This window comes from Neofelis nebulosa, chromosome 5 (assembly GCF_028018385.1).
Source record: "Neofelis nebulosa isolate mNeoNeb1 chromosome 5, mNeoNeb1.pri, whole genome shotgun sequence".
Classification (NCBI taxonomy): domain Eukaryota; kingdom Metazoa; phylum Chordata; class Mammalia; order Carnivora; family Felidae; genus Neofelis; species Neofelis nebulosa.
The window spans coordinates 54,444,195-54,468,258 of NC_080786.1; the positions used below are offsets into that span (position 1 = coordinate 54,444,195).

Sequence of the window (24,064 nt, forward strand, 5' to 3'; positions counted from 1 at the left end):
TTAGATTTAAGGAGATTTCCTTAGATTTAACCAGATTTAGGTTAGACTAACAAGGTAAAGCAATCATTCAGAGTAAAAGTTGAGGATGCAGATTTGGCCAATGACACACCGTGAGTTCAAAAAGGTAGAGTTTTAGATGGGGAGGAACTAAGAGTTTGGGACAGATGGTGGGAAATGGTAGAAATGGCCGGCTGCCCCTCCAATATTCACTCATCCCTGCTTCTGTGGTAGTAGAATCTGAATTTTTACTGTACACCTTGCTACCTAGAGTAAAACTATGTTTCCTAGGTGCCCTCAAAACTAGTGTGGCCACATAGGGCATTAACAATTCTGAAACCCATCAGCATCATCAACTTAGTGTCCCAATCTGGGATTTACACTCTGGGGGTTAGATAACAATGCTCAACAGTTGTGGTTAGCCACAGCAGCAATATGAAAAGTAAATGAGTTACTTAAGGAAGCCATTTTATTAACTCTTATAAAAATTTTATAAATCACAATATAACTGACAAATAAAACTTGGAAAATAAGGGGTGCATGGGTGGCTCAGTTGGTTAAGTGTCCGACTTCAGCTCAGGTTGTGATCTTGCAGCTCGTGAGTTCAAGCCCCACGTCTGACTCTGGGCTGACAGCTCAGAGCCTGGAGCCTGCTTGGGATTCTGTATCTTCATCTCTCTCTGCCCCTCCCCTACTCTCTCTATCTCTCTTTCTCTCTCTCTCAAAAATAAATAAACATTAAAAAAACATTTTTTATAAAAAAATTGGAAAATAAAAGTAATACTCCTGGGGCGCCTGGGTGGCTCAGTTAGTTGAGCGTCTGACTTCACCTCAGGTCATGATCTCACGGTTTGTGGGTTTGAGCCCTGCATCAGGCTCTCTGCTGTCAGCGCAGAGCCTGCTTTGAACCTTCTGTCTCCCTCTCTTTCTGCCCCTACCCTGTCCTCACGTGTGCTCTCTCTCTCAAAATAAATAAATAAACAATAGTTTATTTTGAGAGAGAGAGCGAGAAGAGGGGAGGAGCAGAGAGAGAGGGAGAGAGAATCTCAAGCAGGCTCCACACTGTCAGCATGGAGCCCCACACATGGCTCATCTCATGAGCCACGAGATCACAACCTGAGCCAAAACCAAGAGCCCAATGCTTAACCAACTGAGCCACCCAGGCACCCATCAAAAATAAAGACATTAAAAAAATAAAAAGAGTAATACTCTCAAGCTATGTTATCAAGGCCATGTATGACAAAGCAGCAACAAGATAGAAGGAACCAAGATTCTTGACCTTGTGGAGAGTCTTATCAGCCTTGTATCACCTATTCGCAGATAGAGAATAAAGTTTTATCACGTGTAAGTTACCATCATCAATGGCTAAACCTAATAATGAACTAACACAGGGAATTAAGAGTCATAAATGTGGAGACTGATGTATACACGGATGTAAGGTATGCTGGAATAGTTCCAATGGTCTTTCAAGGGAAGGTGGATAGGCAATTTAAATTGTTGCCTTCTTTCTGGAACTGGCCTCTTAGGTAGTTTGTAGTTTGATGCAGCATTTTGTAAGGGAGGAAGAAGCAACCTTCCTAAGAGCACATGGAACTCTGTGGGATTCCTTTTCAATCTGTTAGGATCTACTTCCATGGGCAGTTTAGGCAAGGAAAGGAATTGCAGAATTATAGAGTAAATAAATTTCACCAGCCTTTTCTCCTAATTTTCCCAACCTTAAACTGTGGGCTCAGTCTCTGTACCTCCTCTATAACTACACTCATCACCATGGTGATATCACCTAGTTTCATGGCTTACTACAAAGTCAAATATATTGACTACATAGTGACAACTTACAATTTCTTATCTCCAGTTCAGACCTCTCCACTGAACCTGACTTTTATATCTAACTGATTATTTGACAACTTATCTGAATGTCTAACAGACATCTCAAACTTGGGATCCAAATAAAACTCCTGATCTTTCCTCCAACTTCACTCCTTCCACAGCCTTACCCATCTCAGTAAATGGTAATTCCTTTCTTCCACTTGCACAGGCCAAAAACTTTAGAATTACCACTGACTCTTACATCCAAATCCAATTTTTAAAAATGAAAACTTTTACATTTTGTCTTCAGAATATCTGATTTTCACCACTCCCAATGCTATGACTCGAGTTCAAGGTGCTACCATTTGTTAACCTGAATTATAATAACCTCCTAGTTGGCCTCTAAACCCCTCATGATCTGTACTCACCATGGCAGCCAAAGTGACTGCTTTAAAATAGATCATGGCATTTCTCTGCTGAAAATACTCTAATGGCTTTCTATCTTACTCAGAGTTAAAACAAAGTTCTTACAATGGTGTTCAATGCTTTTATTAATCTAATTCCTCTAATGGTTAATTTTATGTGTCAACCTGGCTACACAATGGTGCCCAGCTATTTGGGCAAATGCTAGTCTAAATGTTGCTGTAAATGTATTTTTTAGAAGTGTTTAACAGTTACATCAGTCAACTTACAGTAAAGCAGATTAGCCTGCATACTGTGAGTGGGCTCCATCTAATCAGTTGAAGGCCTTATGAGCAAAGACCATAGTTTGCTAAAGAAGGAATTCTGCCTCCAGACTGCAACACAGAACGTTTGTCTGAGTTTCCAGCCTTTGGACTCAAGACTACAACATCAACTCTTCTTTCTCTGGAGAGCCCTAATATACCCATTATTTCTCTGACCTCACCTGTTTCCTCACTCTTTTCACTCAAATTGCTCCAACCACATGAACCTCTGTTTTTCTTCTAACATACTAAGCATGCTCCTGCCTTGGGACCTTTGTACTTGTATTCTTTCTCTGAAATCCCTGCACCTCCCCCATAGCTGCGTGGTTTACTCCTCTACCCTCATTTACATCTTTCCCCCAAAGTCACCTCAGTAAAGCCTTCTCTGTATACCCTATTTAAGGCCATTTGCCATATTATGCATTTTACTTACCGTTTCCCCTTCTAAAATGTAAGCTCCTTAAGTGTAAGAATTTTTGTATTTAGTTCATTCCTATATCCTCTGCAACTAAAACCATCCTTGCATACAATAAAATGGAATCAGCAGGCATAGCTCATAAGTGTAGAAGTTAAAGGTATATGAGTGTACATATAATGATATTTAAGTGTAGAGGCTAAAGGAAGAAACAGAATAGTAGCTATAAAGGCCTTTTAAACTAGGATAGACCTCAGTATGTTTGGGAGCAAAGGAGGAGGTACCAGTGGAGAGAGAAAGATTGGCAATACAACAGAAGTAGAGGATAACTAAGACAGCATGGTCCCCCATGAAGTCATTTGATCATGGACACTGATAAACACATAAATGAACAGTTCACAGAAATATATATACAGACCATCAGAAGGCAATCAAAAATATGAAACAAGCCTCAGTTATAATTAAAGAAATGAAAACTAAAACAACTAGCTACCATATTTCTGTTATCAGAGTGGTCAAGTACAAAATACCCAGAATCCAGTGCTGGTGTATGGAGAAACAAATACTCCCATACATTACTGAAGGGCAGGTAAATTAGTGCTAATGGTCATTCATTCTTTTGCTCTCCACTCCAAAACCTTTGAGTGCTATGAGTCTTTTCCCCATTATAAAAAAAAAATTATTACCTCTCTAGCCTTCCTTACAGCTAGGACACCGGCAAGTAGCCCAGACTCCGCCAATCTGACACATCTGTGCTTTATTTTGGGTTAGAAGCTACTGATCCAATGGAAGTATCATATAAGGAATCTGCCTCAGGAATAATTCCTAGTCACAGGAATTTATCATATACATACAAATGTACACCCCAAGATATCTATGCAACTACATAAGCCTGTTTATTACAGAACTCTGTATAGTTCTATCAAAAATGAAATTTAAATGTTTATGACAAATCACAGACTCATGTTGTGGATATATGTACTTATAATGTGAAACAGGGTTAGAACCAAGAAACTAGAACTAAGAATTAATGTTAAGAATTAGACTTAACATTGTGCTAATTGAAATAATCCAGTCAGAAAAGAACAGATAATATATGTTCCACTTACATGAAGTACCTAGAGTAGTCAAATTCATAGGGACAGAAAGTAGAGTGGTGGTTGCCAGGGGCTGGGGGCAGGGGAGAAGAAGAATGAGAAGTTATTATTTAATGAGTACAGAGTTTCAGTTCTGCAAGATGAGAAGAGTTCTGTGGATAGATGGAAGTGATAGTAGTATAATAATATAAATGTACTTAATGCCCCTGAACTATACACTTAAAAATGGTTAAATGGTTTACAAAAAATGGAAAAAAAGAATTAGATTTAAGAATTAAAACTAAGAGGTAGAATCACTAACAAAATGAGAAAAATTTTAGGCAGGAAAGAGGGAAGGCATAATTTATCAACTTATAGATAAGAAATAGACAAGCCTCAGTAGTGAACAGGAATGTGAAGAATAGATAAAGCACAAGAGCTAGATCATACCAAGTTCTGTTTGGGTCATTTGCATACTAGCTAACATTTGGGTATTGATTAAAACTAATACCCAAGTCCCTATTTTTGACTACCCAAGTCCCTATTTTTAAAAGCGCAATTTTTATGAACAGTTTTCTAAATTGATAGCTCTGATCAGACTCCTGTGACTCTTTCCCAGGAAAGCAAGGAGGGAGAGAGAGGCAGATCTTTTACTCAGGTTTGTCCCACCATAAAAATACTTGCAGACTTGGGGCACGTGGGTGGCCAAGTCAGTGAAGCTTCCAACTCCTGATTTCGGCTCAAGTCATGATCTCACAGTTGGTGAGATCCAGTCTGGCATCCAGCTCTGCACTGACAGTGAGGAGCCTGCGGGATTCTCTCTCTCCTTCTCTCTCTGCCCCTCCCCTGCTCGCTCTCTCTCTCTCTCTCTCTCTCTCAAAATAAATACTTTAAAAAAAAAATAACTTGCAGACTAGAGCTAAGATTTCTTGCCTGGCAGGGAAGAGAGAAGCAGGCTCATCATTTCCAGGGACAGATTCAAAGTCATAACAAGCAAAGGAAGCAGGCTTATGAAAGGCCATAGAGTTCAATTACTAAAGACCTCCAACCCCATCCCACTCCAATTCCTGTATGCATTTGCTAAAGTATATGTGTATGCTGTGGTATTTACATTTCCCTGCAATTCTAGCTATGATTATACCTAGCTCTTGCCAACCAGACTTTTATTATTCTTGTTTGCTATATTTATAATCCTTTTGCAGGGTGACCTGACAAATTCTAGCCTATAAACCATGTGATTCTCAAATCTGGAATAAGAAGTCATCTTTCGTTCATCCTTTTAATTCATCACCTAGCATAAAAGAACCACAGTCAGCAATATGCTAAAGTGCTGTGCAACTATTTAAAAAATGAAATGAATCTGTGTGTATTGAATCTGTATGTACTGATACAGAAAGATGTCTATAATGTTTAATGACAAAAGCAAAGTTAGCAGTATTATATAAAACACACTTTTTTGTATAAATAAAAAGGGATATATGTTTAAGCTCGTGTATTTTAAAACATTTTTCTAGGAAGAGGAGCAAGACAAAGGAGACCTCCGTGAGGGTAGTGACATTGGGATGAGAAGGGAGGCTTTTAATGATCATTTTATGTTTCTGTACTGTTTATCAACGTTTTTTTTTTTTTTTTTTTTTTTTTTTTTATTTTTATTTTTGGGACAGAGAGAGACAGAGCATGAACGGGGGAGGGTCAGAGAGAGAGGGAGACACAGAATCGGAAACAGGCTCCAGGCTCTGAGCCATCAGCCCAGAGCCTGACGCGGGGCTCGAACTACGGACCGCGAGATCGTGACCTGGCTGAAGTCGGACGCTTAACCGACTGCGCCACCCAGGCGCCCCTGTTTCTGTACTGTTTAAAGTTTTTACCATGTTCATAGTATTTTATATGTCTATACACTTATATATTTAGCATAGGGTTATCTGATTGGATGATGGCCCAGTTTTCTTTACACATTTCTGCATTTGAAAAAAAAAAACTAATAATTTTTTTTCATAGGATCACCATTCTCATTCTCTTTAAAGTCTCTACTGTATTTGACCCTCTTATTGAAACTTTTACCTACTGATCTTCCAGATACTGTATTCTGTTTTCTTCCTTATATAAAATAGGGCTAACAATACCTACTTCACAGGTTGGTTATGATTAAATGTATATAAAATATCCAGTAAAGTGCCTGGAACATAGTAAGAACTAAATAATTATTAGCTATTCATAGTGAAAACTGGTTTTTGTCACTCTACATACATTCACTCTTTTCCTAGCTACAAAGAATTTTTCTCCACTACCCCACTTTTAGCCCATGTGGCTTCAGTGAAGCCAGCATGAGAGAGACTAAAGCCAATTAGAACATTCCATTCCCTTTGCACAGAGACTGTTTCACAGGTGGCCCAGGACTTTTATTCAAATAAATGATGGAGAAGAAAAACTCTCCTTACCCCTGGTCTTTAATTTTAGAAGATTTGAGGCTGGAGTTACCATAGCCATCTTACCACACCAAGGGAAGGGCCTGTAGGTGCCAGAGACCACTATATGAGAGTAATGCCAAGACAACGGAATGCAAAGCAGAGCAAAGAAATCCTGTGTCTTTATTTGAACACTAAATCCAGTGACACTCACCTGATTTTTCGATTATGGAAGCCAATTTATTTTTTCTCAAGACAATTTAGATTAGGTTTTCTTGTTACCTGTAATCTAGAATCCTGAGACATTACATAATCATTTCTTTCTAGATTCTAAGAAGTGACAGTTTCTGGTGCTATTCTCTCTTTATTTACAACCTTAAAAACTAATCTATTTTTATGTTTCAACCATTCACATAGTATCATCTCATCCTATTTTCTTCCCTAACCTATATTCTCTTTCTCTGCTGCCCACTGGATATATCTTTCCTAATTCCAACCTACATGAATAAAAGCAAACTCATTTTTCAAAACAGTCTTTACCCAGAAAACCATTCCATTTCCTCACTTCCTTTTTTTTGTGTTAAGATAGGTGAGAATTTCAATAACATTAATGTACTAATATACGAAGTGCATGTATATACATATATATACACACACACGTATTATACATATGCATATGTGTCATATATAAAATGTATAATATGTAAATGTATAACATTATATTATCAAGATGAATATACACCATTATCTATGCTGTTCTATAGTCAATTTATTAATCTTTCCTTTTTAAAGATTTTATTTTTAAGTAATCTCTACACCCAACTTGGGGCTGAACCTTGACCCTGAGGTCAAGAGTCACACGTTCCACTGACTGAGCTGGTCAGTCCCAATCAATTTATTAATCTTGAACAAATTCTCTAAGTATTTATTCATTACTTACATAAACCCATGTTTATTTATTCATTTTTATTTATTAATATCTAATTAATCCAAATATTTATAATTAACTAAAACTTGATTAATATTTTTAAAGGTTTATCCACAAATCTAATATCAGACTTTATGAATGTTGAAACCACATTAGAAGACAGACAAAAAACATTTTTCTTTTTTTGGGGAGTGAAAGAGAAAGAGGGAGAGGGAGAGTGTGCGTGGGGGAAGGGCACAAGGAGAGGAAGAGAGAGAATCTTAAGCAGGGCTCAATCCCCTGACCCTGGGATCATGACCTGAGCCAAAATCAAGAGGGGGCACCTAACCAACTGAGCCACCCAGGAACCCCCAAAAACATTATTATGATGACAACAAAACTTAACTGTGCACTTAAGGAATTGCAAATGTGGATTTGAATTCTAATTCCAATTGTTCTCTTTGAATTTATTCTTATTTCTTCCTATGTGGTACAGTTTCACTTTTAAAATGTAAAAAGTGAGGGTTCTGTTCTCAGACTGCCTGAAATTACACATAATGGTTGTTAGTAGATGATTTTGGATCAGAAAGATGAGACTTGCTTTACTTTCCCAAATGACTGTAAGTTAGTCATCCCAATCTGACCAGCTTTTTTTTATAATTAAACTGTTAATTTCATGAGAAGTATCCAAAGTATTGGAAGGGATCAATCAAGTCTTTTTTCTTGACTCTAATCTCTTCCCAAATCACTTCTTCACCTGTTCTAAGTGTCCTACTTTCACTTTAGATTTAAGTCTACTCTGTAGCTGTTTGCTATGTCTTTGCTACATCATACAATCTGGCTTAAACATGTTTTAAAAATACTTGTTCTGGGGCACCTGGGTGGCTCAGTCAGTTAAGCATCCGACTCCGGCTCAGGTCATGATTTCACAGTTTGTGGGTTCAGGCCGTGCATTGGGCTCTGTGCTGACAGCTCAGAGCCTGGAGCCTGCTTCGGATTTTGTGTCTCCCTCGCTCTCTGCTCCTCCCCCACTCACACTCTGTCTCTCTCTCAAAAATAAATAAACATAAAAGAATAAAAAAAAACACAAAAACTTGTTCTGAGTGGGCATGGTTAGGCTCCACTAAATCTAAAGCCATAGGTAACTTGATTTATTGAAATAACATTTCTTTCTCATCTGTCATTAAGACCTACTGTTATTTAGAGCGATCATCAAAGACAGTAAAACCAAGAACTATCTCTAACTTATTTTTCTTTCTATCCCCTCATCACTAATTCAGGAATTCACCAACAAAGAATAGTATCTGACTGACTTTAAGTGTTTAGACTCTTAACCATTAAAAACCAGAAAAGCTGTATATTTTTCCTCCTAAATGTGCCTGGATTTTTTCCATTCTACTGTATAAGCACTTTTCACCTTCCACATAATAAGGCTATGCCTGATCTACATCTTTTTCCTGTCTTAACACATCCCATATAACTGGTGTTATTTTTTTTTCTTTTTTATCAAGTCATTCCTTCGCTCAAAATTTTTCTAATAGGTGTTTCCTCTATATCATATCTACCATCCAAAATCTGGCTGTCAAGACCCTTCATAAGCTGATCTTTTAACTTGACATCCCATTATTCATCCTTAGCACATGCCCTAATAAGGTCAGTGTTGTAAACATAGTAATATCAAATGCTTACAGCATATGTGTTAGAGAAAATTATAAATAGTTCTATGAGGTAGGCATTATATCCTGATTTCATGATAGTCTCAGAAAAATTGATAAATTTTGTAAATTATCCAAGCATATGGTTAAAAAAAATGATGGGATTTGGGATTTTGTTATGTTACATCTTTCTACTACATTGTGATCTGTGACCCTTATACACCACTCAGTTTGGTCTAGTTTTTGCTTTTTTCATGGTTGATCTCTCCAACTCAGATTTTGTAGTATTTTACAAACTTCAAAAATCCAAATGATTCCAGAAACTTTCAAAGAGAATCACTACATTTTCTTGATATAACCAACAGTCAAATTTTTTTTCATTGAGTTTTAGTGTCTATACTTTGTCATATGAAAACAATAATTATTTTTTTCAATTTTAAAGGTATAGTATAGTATGGAGTCAATGCTCCTGCAAACCACACCAGTCTCTCTGAACCTCACCAAATTCTTACAGTTGGCAGGGAGTGTTCTCTACACCCCTCTTGAGAATCACTGAACCTGACATAATGCTCCTGGGGTCAGACTTGCAATACTTACTTAGAATGTTAATGTAAATTCATTCATAAAGCAGACTTATCAGTGATTCAGTATGTCAGCCCTAGATATGCAAAGGTTAAGGGGGGTAAAACGGCTCCCAGTTCTCAATGTCAACTACGTAAGCATCGCTGAATAAATACTTATAGGAGATAGTCAAATCAACCAGTGGTTAACATAACGGGGGATTAGGATTTGGGAATCTGATCAAAGTGCTGGGAAAACTAACTCCCCAGAAAAATGCACAAACACACGGAATTCCGCATACAACTTAGCGTGGGACCGTGGGAGTGTCAGGAACTCCACTGAATCTCAACCACCTTACCACCAGGACTACAGACTCCAGGTTAAAAATTGACTAACAAAACTAAATTCTCTGGGAACAGGAATATTTGCTTAATAATCCTTATTATACCTTGTACAGTGTAACGCATTCAAGTTGCTTGAGAAATATTTGCCCACTGATAATTTTCTCATAAAGACAATCAGATGACACCGACAAATCATTTCTTCCATTACGAAATCTTTCAAATGATTTTAAAAGCCCGAAATTTCCTTTCACTAGTGACACTAATGACCTAACACCAATAAATTCGAAATTAGTTTGCTATTCACATGTAGACTATACTATTATTCTCCAATCCAGGTTTTCTGTTCTTCTTGTCCCTCTACTCCCTCCAAACTCTGGGCTTCCTGCTTCGGATCCCAAAAGCTACGTCCAGAGCCCCACTGCTTCCAGGGAGACGGAAAATAACTGATGCCCTATGCCGCATGCACTATTAAAACAGGTATGGTGGGATCCACTGATGGCCACAATTTCCAAACCCTTTCCTAAGTCCAGAGGTAAAGAGATTTACCTTAAGTTGCAGGAAAGCAGTGGCGATTTTTCCCACAGAGCTGGGACCAGTTACCAAGAAGCCTCCCAACCTCCCTGTCACCATAGTGATTTCTAAGAGCTACGCACACTCCTTCTTCTCGCGATACTACCGCGCCGCGGGTCACCCAAGCCCGCTCTCTCTTTAAGGGACGTTAGGGGACGACTGAGCCCCTCCCTCCCCCCCCCCCCCGCCACCTAGGGGGTGGAGCCCTACATTTTTTTCCCTCTTGTTCAAACCTCTACAATTCGAGGTGTTTTGTTTTTTTTGTTTTTTTTTTAATATTTTTATAAGAGTACTGTTGCCGTAGGCCTCAGGCAAAACTGTTTCGCTCCGCGTTTTCACTTAGAAACGTCTCCGGCCGCCAGGGTCCCGCCAAGGATTCACGCAGGCGTGTACGCGACCAGAAGATGGCGGTGGTAGTCGCCGCATTTTTTTCAAATTAGTGATTCCCAGAAAGCATTGCGCGCATTTGTAACGAATTTCCGTTCGAGTTTGTATTTTAGGCGCCATTTTCGAGTGAAGGACCCGGAGCCGAAACACCGGTAGGAGCGGGGGTGCTGTACAACGGTTTCCAGCTTTGATCTGACTGGGCTGCCCCGCAGGTAAAGTACTTCTTTTCCTGATCAGGTTGTCACACTTTTACTTCCTGCCCCGTCTGCGGGCGCCTGGAAAGTAGAGGCCTTGAGCTGGAGCAGCCGAAGTCTGGGCTGAGGCTGCCGCCGGGAGATTTCTCTCGCTGTCACCCCTCCCCCCTCGGCCGCCTCCCGGCAGTCGGGACTCCCGCGCGCTTCGCGCGGGCGCCACTTCCCTGAGCTACTTAAGCGTCTGTCGGCGGGGATGCGGGACTACGCGGACTCTAAGCCTTGCGGATCTCCTCTCAGAAATCCTAGTCTCTCGGGGCAAGGGCGTCTCCCGTGCCCCGGCCCCCTGACCTCTCTTCTCTCAAGGGACTAATCACCGGGTCTGAGCCCTTACTGGTGACCTTTTGTAGTTTATTGTCCAACGAGACTCCGCAGCGGGCCCCGGAGAGACAAACCCCACCACCCCAAGACGATTGAACTGGAGCAGGCGCTGCCTGTGTCCGATTTAGAAGTCGAGAGTGGTCCACCCCAGTCTCCGGCCGCCTTTCCGGGTCGGACGGTGGCAAGGAGACTTGGAAGCCCTCGGGCCGTCAACGGCGCCAAGAGCTAAATGGCGGGGAAAGTGGGCGGCGAGTCGCCCGTTAGTCTTAGGTACCTTAGGAAGAGTTGATGGTCTCTCAAACCTGAAGGTAATAGAACTCTCAACAAAGTCTGTGCGCTTGCTTCCCCTAGCCCCGAGAGCGTGGGAATGTCAGTAAATGCCGGCTTATGGGAATTATTTCGTTAGGAAATCAAAGGAAAATATTCTTACACCCTTATACTGTGGGAGGATGAGGGTGAGGAGCCATTAGGAAAATATAAAGAACTTAAGCAGTTCTATCCTTGCTTGATTACCGAGCACGTCTAGGTTTTCCCACTTGATTCGGACTTAAGACGAATCCCGCCTTTTTGGCACTTGGGTTTTATGTGCCTTGTTTAACGAGCACCCGCTGGCGTCGAGCGGGGATTTTTAAAAGGGGCTCTCGGAAACGGATGGACGGAGTTTCCTCCCGAGTCGGGTGGGGTAGGGGCTTAGTCGGTTGCAACGCGGGGGCCGGCGGGAAGTGTACCGGCCTGGCCCTGCAGCCCGGCGGGCTGACTTGCTCCCGGCTCTCCCCCTGCCCCAGCGACCATGCCCCGTAAAGGCACCCAGCCTTCCACCGCCCGGCGCAGAAGAGAAGAGCCGCCGCACTCCCCGGACGGCACCAGTAGCGACGCGGAGCCGGAACCCCCGCCTGGCCGCGCGGGCAGCCCGGCCCCTGCTACCGCAGGTGAGTACCCCGCCGCGACTCGGCAGGAAAGCGCGATGGTAGACCCGGGTGGGTCAGCGCCCAATCCGGGACTGGTTGGTGTTTGGGGGCGCGGAGGTGAGGGGCTGCGGAGTTGACGTCTGTAGGTCAAGAGGAGCAGCTCAAGAAGCTGGTGGGATTTTCAGAGATTGGAGTGGTCGTGCAATTTCGCTTGTAACGGTGCCGGAGGGGATTGGGGCAAGTTCGTGGCTGCAGTTATGAATTTCTGTTTGTGGCCTTTTATTTCCGCGGAAATCGACATGGTCAGCCAATAGCTAGTGGATTTTGTTCCAGACAGAATTAACTTTATTGTATGTTAAAGTTGTTTGACGCTAACAACCTCCCAGGTCTTAAATTGTTTTTAAAGAGATGATAATTTACTCGAAACTACTGTAGCTTTTGTGAGTACAGGAATTAGATGACATTAGGCAGCCCCTGGGACAGTGCCGCTGGAGCTCTTTGAGTGTCCAAAGTGAGGGTTCCTGGTGCTCAGATACGGAGGAAGTTGGATCTAGAACCTTAGGATTTAACCACCTGTTTAGACGTGGAACAGAGAATCGGGTTGTTGTGGTTTTCCCAGATTTGCTTTATGTTGTAGTGTTTTAACTCTTAAGAGATATATTTTTGTGGGATTTTGTGACTGGTGGCGTTTCTTTTAAGAATTTCTTTTTATATAAAACTAAGCTGAAATTCTCATTTCTCCTGAGTTTAGGATAATACTACATTTAAAGTGGAAAATACAGATTCCTAGGGTTCATAAATAACATTTCCCCAAAGATTAGCAGGCAGTAGTCCTCCGAACTAATTGCACTAATGCAGGCTTTTTTTCCCCCCTTGCCCTCCTTTTCCTTTGACTGACTTAGAGACACCAAGTGAGGAAATTGATAATAGAAGTTTAGAAGAGATTTTGAATAGCATCCCTCCTCCCCCGCCTCCAGCAATGGCCAATGAAGCCGGAGCTCCTCGGCTAATGATAACTCATATTGTAAACCAGAACTTCAAATCCTATGCTGGGGAAAAAATTCTGGGACCTTTTCATAAGGTATTTGACCATTTTAAATAACTATTAATAGGGTAATGTGTATATTTCAATTTTTATCATATTTATCCTGCTTGATAACACATGGTATTTTTCCTGTGTTTTTTAACAACTGAAATTGGTTTTTGTTTATCCTGGTTATGTTTGGTACCTCTTTAGCTGTTAAGTTTTCCTCACTGAGTAGAATTGGTGAGTTTTTTGTTTGAAGGAACTATTTTCTTTATTAGAATGAATTTTATAAAGAAAACAAGCTAGAATTAGGTGTTCTTTAAAGCGTTGAAGCTTGTTATCGAGAATATGATATAAGTAAACAAGTTGAAATGAAAACTTTTACTTAATAGTTTCGCTGCAAGTAAAAAGGGCAAGCGTTTTAAATTAAAATCAGTATGGTATGACCTTTTCTTTAACTTCAATTTAATTTTTTTACTGTTCTTTTTATGCAGCGCTTTTCCTGTATTATTGGGCCAAATGGCAGTGGCAAATCCAATGTTATTGATTCTATGCTTTTTGTGTTTGGCTATCGAGCACAAAAAATAAGATCTAAAAAACTTTCAGTGCTTATTCACAATTCTGATGAACACAAGGATATTCAGAGTTGTACTGTAGAAGTTCATTTTCAGAAGATAATTGATAAGGTAAGGGACTTCTGACTGTTTTAGTTATTTACAGCCTCAAGTGTGGAACACAGGATTTCCATACATTGCACATTTATTATTTTTGGCTTAAATAGGCTTTTAAAAATTAGTGTATGGTTAAAGCAGAATGGATGGATACTGATTTCGTTACTTCCAAGATCATATTTTCTTTGAGTAGTGGTGGTGGCAGCCATTAAAATATTAAAATTTTTAGCCAGGGCAATGAATTATAAGTAGCTCATGATAGCTACTTTAGAATAAAACATTGAGCAGTTTTAGTATGTTGAGTGCCAACACAGGCATTCTTTCAGTATAAAGTTATGTTTTTATTGCTTTCAGATAAATTACCTAAACTTGAAAATGTAACCGATGACTAACTTTATCATCTCCATTATTTTAATTAATATTAGTAGTCTTGTGTGTCTGTAATGTGAAAGAACTCTACTTCAGTTTACCCTTTTAAAACAGGGGAAGGGTTAATACATGTGTTTTCTAGAAAAGGAAACAATTTTAGCTAAAGTGTCTATATTATCTACGCGGTTCTGGTTCGGTTGGTATTGGTTTTTTTTCTCATCTAATAATTAACTTTGGAAATTCATGGCTTAAAAATGACTAGTTGGAACCTAAAAATACAGAAAACTCCATAATGAAACAAGGATGTGATTTGGATTCTAAGTTTTGTATTTTAGATTTTTTTTTTTAATATAAAGGGCTTTAGTTAAATTTACATGGTATCTGTATTAATTTTGTTTTTTAGTGCTTTTCTATTGTACAATTTAGGTTGGAAAATTAGATTGCCACTAAATCAGGTTTGATTTCATTGCGTATTATAATTATGTTCGATTCGTGTAAATTTTAAAAGCCGTTTGTCAAAATGACAAAGCTTTTAAGGGAAAGCAAGTTTTACTATTAAAGTAGATTTGCACATCATTTTTTAAAATCCAGTTGATTTTTTTAAAAATTGGGGGAATGTAGTTGTCCGTTCTTTGCAACTGTTTATACCTTCCAATGGCATATTGTTTACCAAAAAAAAAAAAGACAAAAGCTAAGCCAAGTTACGCCATTCCTACCTTCCTTTCTTTGGATCATTTCTTGCAGCTTTTCTAAGTGGACTAGTAATTTAATCTGTCAACATGGTTTAATAGTTGGAGTGAGTTTATTTCAGATACGGTGAGATTCTTGTACCCCTTCAAATACTCTTTTTCAGTCAGTAGAGTTTTAGGCTTGTTTGGAAGTGGGTTTTTTGTTTTGTTTCTGTTTGTTTGGCTTTATGGTTTTTGTGATCTATGAGGAAAGGGATCAAACAACTTGGAAACTATTCTTTGATAAGAGGGTTATTTCTGAGAAATATTGCCAGTTTATGTGCATGTTCAATTGAAGTTTTTAATCCATAGAATTAGTTTCAATATGAAGAGTGAAATTTGGTGCAGATCTGTGACTTAATACCAACAATTGTTTTCTGGTTTTGTTTTTCCACAAAACAGGAAGGGGATGATTATGAAGTCATTCCTAACAGTAATTTCTATGTATCCAGAACTGCCTACAGAGACAATACTTCTGTCTATCACATAAGTGGGAAGAAGACAACGTTTAAGGATGTTGGAAATCTTCTTCGAAGTCATGGAATTGACTTGGACCATAATAGATTTTTAATCTTACAGGTGAGTTTATTAAAGATTTTAGACATCTTCTTACTCGTTACTTTTTTTTCAATAAAGTTTAGAGGGGTATCCCCCTGTTGGATGCATCCTGTACTTTTTGAGGCCTTAAAGTACTGTAGCAGCACATCATGGTTTACATACTAGTCAAGATGCGAATCATTATTTGCTGCTCTAGAAATTTAAGGAAATTCATTCAAAATTATTTTTTCACTGTAAGACGCACATTTTATGTTTGGATGGACTGACATACTTGTTCCGCTCTAGCAGCACGTAAATATTGGCGTAGTGAAATAAGTATTAAACACCAATATTATTGTGCTGCTTTAGCGTGACAGGGATATAACAGCTATTTGTTATTACTGATTGTATTTTCCTTTAAGATAACATTTTAAATGAGATTCATTATCTTTTTATAGTCCTTTAATTTTATTTTTATCTCTACTAATATTAAATAGCAAAAACATGAAAAGAACTCTGTACACTTAGTGTTTGACAGTTTTACTTGAGCACCTTACTAATTTTTTTTTTTTTTTTTTTTTTTTTTTTTTAACACTACAATGGTTAACTAAAAGCTTACCCAAGCTGGTTTTTGTTTTGGTTAGAATGGCCTGTTTGAACCACTAAATACTGAAAGATCAGAAAGTAACTGACATTTCATTCTGAAGTATTACAACTCTTGAAGTCTTTTTAAGGGCTATAAAACTAAGTACCTGGTCTTAGGTTGAATTTTATTAGAAACCCTGTCTTCTTTATTAAAGATATGTTTTACCAGCCTTGCTTGGTAAGAAAAATACTTTTTCTTCCCTATCTTACCTTTAAAAAAAGTTATCAATGTAAAACATGACTTTATCAGGTACATTAAAGTTCCTTTTTGATTGGAAGCTACTTTCTTTTCCTGTGTTCTATCCAGAATCTCTCAAGAGCGTAATAATAAAAGCAAACCTATATTGTGATTTAAAATAGTTGCTGATATTATTTAATAAGTCTTATGACTGATTTTAAAGTAAGTTGGGAATTTTGATACTAAAAGTTTCATTAGGATAACTGAGTGTTCTCAATTGGTTCTCATTATTCTGGAATGACTTATATTGCTATCTTTTGTTACCAGGCACAGTGCATTTGTAATACTTCTGTAACCCAGACTTATTTGAAAATGAATGTTAGGGGAAATCAGCTGCAGATACAATTCTAAACAATTGAATTTACATAAATGTGGAATTAAAGGTGTGTGCATGCGTGTGTGTGTGTGTGTGTGTGTGTGTGTGTTTAATCAAATTGAACTGTTTTATGGACCTTCATATTATGGGATTTGGTTTGGTTAACTATGGATTAAAAGTTATTTCATTCTGTAATACTGTATTTGATACTACCATTTTGCAGCAACCTATACTCCTGTTTATTTTTTATTTGCTATTTACTATCCTGGGATAATCGGTCAAAATTTTACACCTGTGCCAAGACTCCTTAAAGTGGACTGCATTTTAACCCTTGCAAGGGTAAATTTTTTTCCCCTTGGTGCAGCCTTTCTGTACATAATTCAGTAATAAAGAAAACTAAATAAAGTCACAATTTCCTGAAGAAGTAAAAAACAGTAATTTTTAAATTGTCAACTTTATATTAAATATGTGCCTCTGAAGCACGTAGGATGCTTAAACCATTTGTCCTCATAATAATTTCACCCTTTTTGTGTCATTTTAACAAATTATTTAAAACATTTTTTTTTTAATTTTTTTTTTTCAACGTTTTTTATTTATTTTTGGGACAGAGAGAGACAGAGCATGAACGGGGGAGGGGCAGAGAGAGAGGGAGACACAGAATCGGAAACAGGCTCCAGGCTCTGAGCCATCAGCTCAGAGCCTGACGCGGGGCTCGAACTCACGGACCGCGAGATCGTGACCTGGCTGAAGTCGGACGCTTAACCGACTGCGCCACCCAGGCGCCCCTATTTAAAACATTTTTAATGTCAAGGTAAACTTACTTCCCATGTAATAGATTCATTTCCGTTTGATTAAGTTTACAGATAGGAACCTTAGGAGTTCACCTGTTAGGAAAAAGAAACAGGGATTGGACCGGTAGAACTAATGATGCCCTATTTAAAAGCTTGAGGGAAAGTGGCAAAATCTATAGATTTTTATTTAGTTCCTTATCAAAAACTTAGACTCTTGCACTAGTTTAAAGCAGTTGGAGGTAAGTAAGAATATGGTTTTTTATTAGTTCTCTCCTACATCTCTCTTAAAAAACTAGCTGGTGGGGCACCTGCGTGGCTCAGTTGGTTAAGCGTCCGACTTAGGCTCAGGTCATGATCTCACGGTCCGTGAGTTCGAGCCCCGCGTCGGGCTCTGTGCTGACAGCTCAGAGCCTGGAGCCTGTTTCAGATTCTGTGTCTCCCTCTCTCTCTGCCCCTCCCCCGTTCATGCTCTGTCTCTCTCTGTCTCAAAAATAAATAAACATTAAAAAAAAAAAATTAAAACTAGCTGGGATTGGAAGGCTGGAAACTTGGAGTCATCATAATATCAAGAACATAAATGATTAGCTTGAACAAAATGTATAGATGTTTGGCCAGTGGTAGTAATTAACAGCCTAAGTAATCTAAAGTAAAGTGAAAATTTATTTTTAAGATGAAACACCACTAAATTTGGGGCACCTGAGTGGCTCAGTTTGGTTGAATATCAGTGCAGGTCATGATCCCAGGGTCATGGAATCAAGCCCTTTGTTGGGCTCTGCTCTGGGCATGCAGCTTGCTTAAGATTCTTTTTCTCTTCCTCTCTCTCCCCCGTCTCCCTCTCCTCATGCACACAATCTCTCATCCTGTCTCTAAAAGTTAAAAAAACAAACAAACAAAAAAAACCCACTAAATTTTAGAAGCCCCTAAGGGTAAAATTTTTTACAGTGTTTAGTTGGTTTAGTGGTTTCTTGAAGTAGGCATTTCTAGTATTTGAATTCATTTTAAATTTCATTAGTTGACTATTCAAACGAATACCTAATGGGGCACTATGCTAAGATGCTGTGAATGTTAGAGATAGTTAAAACCCTGTTTCTTGTTCTTGAAAGCACTTACACGTGCCTTCAGAAAGTGTTAAGATTATAACTGGCCATGGTACTTTTCATGTTTATACATGTCCGCATTTATATATACCTTAATTTGAGAGCCTTTGTCACATTGTAATAACTATTGGTGAAAATAAGTAGGATTTTATTAGCTCTCCATGGCATTTCATGGTAACTATGATTTACAAATGAGGTTTAATTGGTTTTGGTGCATTTGCACCAAATGTTAAAAATTAAAAGAATGTTAACTTTCAAATGTTAAAAGTTAAAAGAATGACAACCTTCATGCTTTTATTATGGTTCAAAATTACATTAAAGATTGCTGTTTCAGGAGTGGTTCTGTAAACCCCTAAAAGCTACAACTGTTAAGGCAATTTTAGTTTTGTCAGTTTTCAACTTCATATGGTTTTTGTCTTTATTATTATAAAACCTAAATTAGAACTTTAAATAGGAACCAAGATTTTTTTTTATTCTACATTCTGCTAATAAACTTTTATTCTCATTTGCTCTTTGTGAGCTACCAGAGGCCAACAAACCAAATCACCAAGGTTAGTATGTGCCTAAAATTAAGTACATCAATAGAAAGGAACCTATACCCCTGTTAGTAATTTTCCAAATTAGTAATTTGGAAGTTGGATTAATTTTTACTTATATTTCTTCTTCCTTTTTCTTTCCTGTATACTTCTAAGGCTGGCATGTCATACAGATTTTTTGGGTTGTGGTCTTTTAGCCTGTACAAATAAATTTGTGCTATAGCTAAAGAATTTTTAGCTTTATCCGTAGCACCTAAGTTATCCAAGTGTTTGATTTAATAGCCTCAGCTTGAAAAAAAGTAGGAAGCTACTCCTAAGCAACCAGGATATCAAGCAGCCCACCCACTAAAGCGTTACCCTTTCTGTTGATGTACTTATTTGAGGCAGATACTACCTTGGTCATTTGGTTTGTTGGCCTCTGGTAGCTCACAAAGAGCAAATTAGAATAAAAATTTATTAGCAGAAGGTAAAGGACAATAATAGTATGGTGGAAAATGGAGAAAATAAAAAGATTATCAAGAGAAAATAAAAACTCAAAGCCTAGTAATTTGGGGCCTTTTAGTTTTAATGCAAATACCTGTATGAGAAGAATCCTTCAGGCGTTATTAGGAAAAAAAGTTTGATAGCTGTGTACTTGAATTTCTTATGGTTCATGCTTGCTAAAATTTGGATTCCATTTGTATAAGAAGAACATCACTATTTCTCAGATATTTAATCTATATTTTGTAAAATCGATTATCAAAGAAATGGTGTAACTGAATCACAGTATCCTGATTTGTCACACTGTAAGAAGTTAAGATATAAGCCCTTGGTATTACAAATATTGAAATATGTTTGCAGTTTTTATGTTACTCTTAAAAATGATAGTTGATATTTTACAGGGTTGTGTAATGTCTCTAATACAATATGAATATAACTTAAAACCATAGGAAGTTTGTAGTAAATAACAAAAAAAGTAAAACCTTATTCAGGTCTACTGAAGCTAAGAAACTAGAGATAACTATGGAGACCTATAAAACTTTGCAGGCTTCAGATGCTAGCATCATAGTAACTTGAGACTTTGTGTCTTCATGCTACCATTATTTGTGATTTAGAGCCTTAAACTTTAAATTCAGGTTGATGCTTTAAAAATTTTTTTGAAATGTATGGAGCTTATTGCCCTAAGTTGAAACTTAGAAAGCAAATAGTAGCAGGTGGTAAGGCAGGCAAAGGACATCAAGGAACAGAGCCATAAGAAAGGTTCCAGGCTGTAATTGGAATACCATAGTAGTCCTAATAGTTAAGTAACAGGTAGAGGCCTAAATATTCTAATAGCTTGTTGAAGCAGTAATATGAATCTGACAATTACTGGTTGAAAAAAAATGAGTGCCATTGTAACAATCTAAAACTGAATGTTATGTGGCACTTGTAATGGAACTATTTTGGTTCAGATATGTCCTTAAGTATTTTTATCTTCAACCAACTGTGCAACCTTGTTAGAATGAAAAGAAATCGTAATTGTATATCCGCATTTTAACTAGGGAGGAATAAGTACCTCAAAAGAGGCAGCCACTCTGCTTTACCTAAAGCTAGGCAGTTTCCTAATAGTGTTATTCCATCCTTGAGCAAGTAATTCGGCCAGGAAGTGTGATGCCTTTAGGAATATTTTTGTCAGTGTAAACTGCTACACTGAGTCCTAACTTCTGGCTACCTGAAAAATGTATACTTAAGTAATACTTTATGCCCATTTGACTGTGTTCACAGCATAGTTTTTCATTCATCTTAAAACAGATGTTCGAATTGAATTAGGGCAGTATATTAGAATATCAAGTGTCAGATAATTTTTGTTGTTTGGATAGTAAACCCAAAAGAGTTAAACCACTACCTCAACATGAGTGGTTCTCAGCTGGGGGTAGTTTCGCATCTGTGTCCCTGGGACATTGATTGTTGTCTGGAGACATTTTGGGTTGTTACAGCTGAGGGTATGGGAGAATGCTATTAGGATCTGGTGTGTAAGAGGTCGGAGATGCTATTAAACATCCTGTGATGCCCACCATAGACCCCTGCAACAAAGAATATCCAGCCCTAAATGTCAGCGTTGCTGTTCATTAGCCCTGCCTAGTTAAAAACTGAGTAAGACTCTTCTTCAATGCTTGGCATTTGCCCTGTTGTAATCCAAAACTTTGGACATAATTCTAGGCTTAAATCCTCTCTACGACTTGAAACTAATACTACATACATTTGGAAGGACCTGATAATTGAAAGAATAAAATGTTTTATATAAATACATAGTTTAGTTTAAACACTAACTTAGTTTAAAGCACTAATTTATACATAACTGAAGGTTATAGAGAAAAAAAACAAGCTCTTTGGATAGTGTTTTACTTCATGTTTGATAATCATGTTCGTTGTGTTGTCAGACTACAGAAGAGTGACAGTATATAAAAATATTAAAAGTTATGCCTTTCAATGACTAAATTTAAGGTGAGCTGTTTTATTTTTAAGGTTGGGTTTTTTGTTTTGGGTTTGGGGTTTTGTTGTGTGTGGGATTTTTAATGTTTATTTTTGAGGTGGGGGGAGGGACAGAGAGAGAAGGAGTCAGGATCTAAAGTGGGCTCTGTGCCAACAGGAGAGAGCCTGATGTGGGGCTTGAACTCACAAGCCATAAGAGCATAATCTGAGTCAAAGTCAGGTGCTTAACTGACAGAGCCACTCAGGTGCCCCTGTTTGTGTTTTGTTGTTTTTGTTTTTAAGTATACTTCATGACCAACATGGGGCTTGAACTCAAAACTCTGAGATAGAGAGTTGCATGCTCTACCAACGGAGCCTGCCAGGAGCCCCAAGGTTTTGTGTGGTTTGTTTTTGTTTACTTTATATTTATGTGGGAGCTTTTGGTAACTTTGACTCTTTGTCATTACATTAACAAGATACACCCCAGGTTTTTGAGGTTTATTCATATTTAAATATTTTGAATATTTAAATTGAGGAAGTAATAGGTTTTTTGTGTGTTTTTCTTGATTTTTTTTTTCACCTTTGCTATTTGCTGAAATAAAGGCCTGTATTTTTTTTCTACTTGCCTCTTCCTTTTCTTGTGTTGTAATAGCACAGGCAACTACTCCTGTGAAGTAAAGTAGCAGCATTTTGCCTGAGCATGTTCAGACAAAATTTTCTCCACCATGAAACTAAATGGCTGCCTGGCAGTCAGCCTTGAAGGTTACTGATTGTGGGGTTTTTTTCTTCTTTTCTGTTTGTAATTGAGTTGCATAAATACAAATATATAATGTTAATCTAAGAATTTTAATCACACTTCAAAGCTGTTATATTAATGATTGCAAATAAAAGTTTTCCAATTTCATATGTACCAGGAGCTTTCGTTAGTTTTCAGTCAGTTGGTTATCTTCTCTTACTACCATGAGGAATAGGTAATTTCCTTTTTTATTTAATGGTCTTGTTTTTAGAAAGTTTTAGAACATTAAGTTTGAGACATCCTTATAAATCTTAGCACTTCTTGAGGAGCTCATAACCCCAGGTTTATAGAGAAAGTTTAATAATAAACCATCTTGGGACAGGATTCCTACTGCAGTTAAGCCATGAAGGATCTTGAAAATTCTTTGTTTTAGAACAGGAGCTCTAATTATGTTAACTAACAATTGGTAATGTTGCCAAAGTAATTATAGATTATATGAATACCTTGCTTAGTTTTGCCTTATACAAAAGTCAATACTTTTTTTTTATATATATATTGAATGAAATTTTAAGCTAGGGAATCTTTCTTTGGCTGTATACATGTATGTGAATGTATATTATAATTTGGTAAGAGTTTATGTAAGGGAGTATAAACATTTCTTACCATCAGGGAAAATGAAAACTATCAAAAACATTTTTGTTTATATCTTATTAAATTTCTTTAAGCTACTGGTTTCTATCATTTATTTGTTCGTTAGTATTGGGTTTGTTAATTGTTCCTAATTCTCACTTAAGATTGTTGTAGCTAAACATAAAGTGAATGTGTAATACAACTTTTCTTTTTTTAAGGGTGAAGTTGAACAAATCGCTATGATGAAGCCAAAAGGCCAGACTGAACATGATGAGGGTATGCTTGAATATTTAGAAGATATAATTGGTTGCGGACGGCTAAATGAGCCTATTAAAGTCTTGTGTCGGAGAGTTGAAATATTAAATGAACATCGAGGAGAGAAGGTGAATCTTCTATAGATTGTTCTTGTAAATCAGACTGTTTTGTTTATTGAACAAATTCTACTGAGTCAAATACTAAGTTTATAATAGATCATATTTATTGAAAAAATCTTTACTGTTTTAGATTGAATTTTATATTTCTTATTTACCTTTAATTGAGCAGTGTTTTATTAATATGGTAGATATTTTTGCCTCATGTTGGTATATTTGAAACTCAGGTATATACATGTGTAATATATTTGAATAATCCATACACTTTAAATTTTTGTAGTTAAACAGAGTTAAGCTGGTAGAAAAGGAAAAGGATGCCTTAGAAGGAGAGAAAAACATAGCCATTAAATTTCTTACCTTGGAAAATGAAATATTTAGAAAAAAGAATCATGTCTGTCAATATTACATGTAAGTACATTAATTTATCAATTTTTATTAGTTTCTGACATTAAGTAAGCCCTTTTATCTGTATTACAGAAAAATAAAGACTGAAGTAGAAAAAAACTAAAAATTGTTTTGTAATGAATATGTTAAATTAATTTTTTACCATAGTACTAATGGTAATTGGTTTAATTTTTAATTGGTTTAATTTTTATAATTTTAATTCCAGTATA

The 24,064-nt window shown here is 37.5% G+C and overlaps 2 protein-coding genes across 5 annotated transcripts in view; one reads left to right on the forward strand and one right to left on the reverse strand.

The window, feature by feature from the left end:
- The window catches only part of IFT80 (intraflagellar transport 80), a 133,883-nt gene extending 123,312 nt beyond the window's left edge, over positions 1-10,571 (reverse strand). For 2 of the 3 annotated variants that reach the window (XM_058730351.1, XM_058730350.1), the window contains exon 1: positions 10,438-10,571. The gene's annotated coding sequence lies outside the window, so the exon portion shown is untranslated. The remainder of the gene's footprint in view (positions 1-10,437) is intronic. The other variant, XM_058730352.1, reaches the window with a different exon arrangement.
- Positions 10,572-10,905: 334 nt separating this feature from the next.
- The window catches only part of SMC4 (structural maintenance of chromosomes 4), a 45,183-nt gene continuing 32,024 nt past the window's right edge, over positions 10,906-24,064 (forward strand). The window contains exons 1-7 of one of the 2 annotated variants that reach the window (XM_058730347.1): positions 10,906-11,060; positions 12,206-12,349; positions 13,231-13,409; positions 13,850-14,041; positions 15,526-15,702; positions 23,298-23,462; positions 23,731-23,858. In XM_058730347.1, the coding sequence (XP_058586330.1) occupies positions 12,211-12,349; positions 13,231-13,409; positions 13,850-14,041; positions 15,526-15,702; positions 23,298-23,462; positions 23,731-23,858 (980 nt within the window). In that variant the 5' untranslated portion in view covers positions 10,906-11,060; positions 12,206-12,210. Of the gene's footprint in view, positions 11,061-11,297; positions 11,729-12,205; positions 12,350-13,230; positions 13,410-13,849; positions 14,042-15,525; positions 15,703-23,297; positions 23,463-23,730; positions 23,859-24,064 lie in introns of those variants that run through there. The other variant, XM_058730348.1, reaches the window with a different exon arrangement.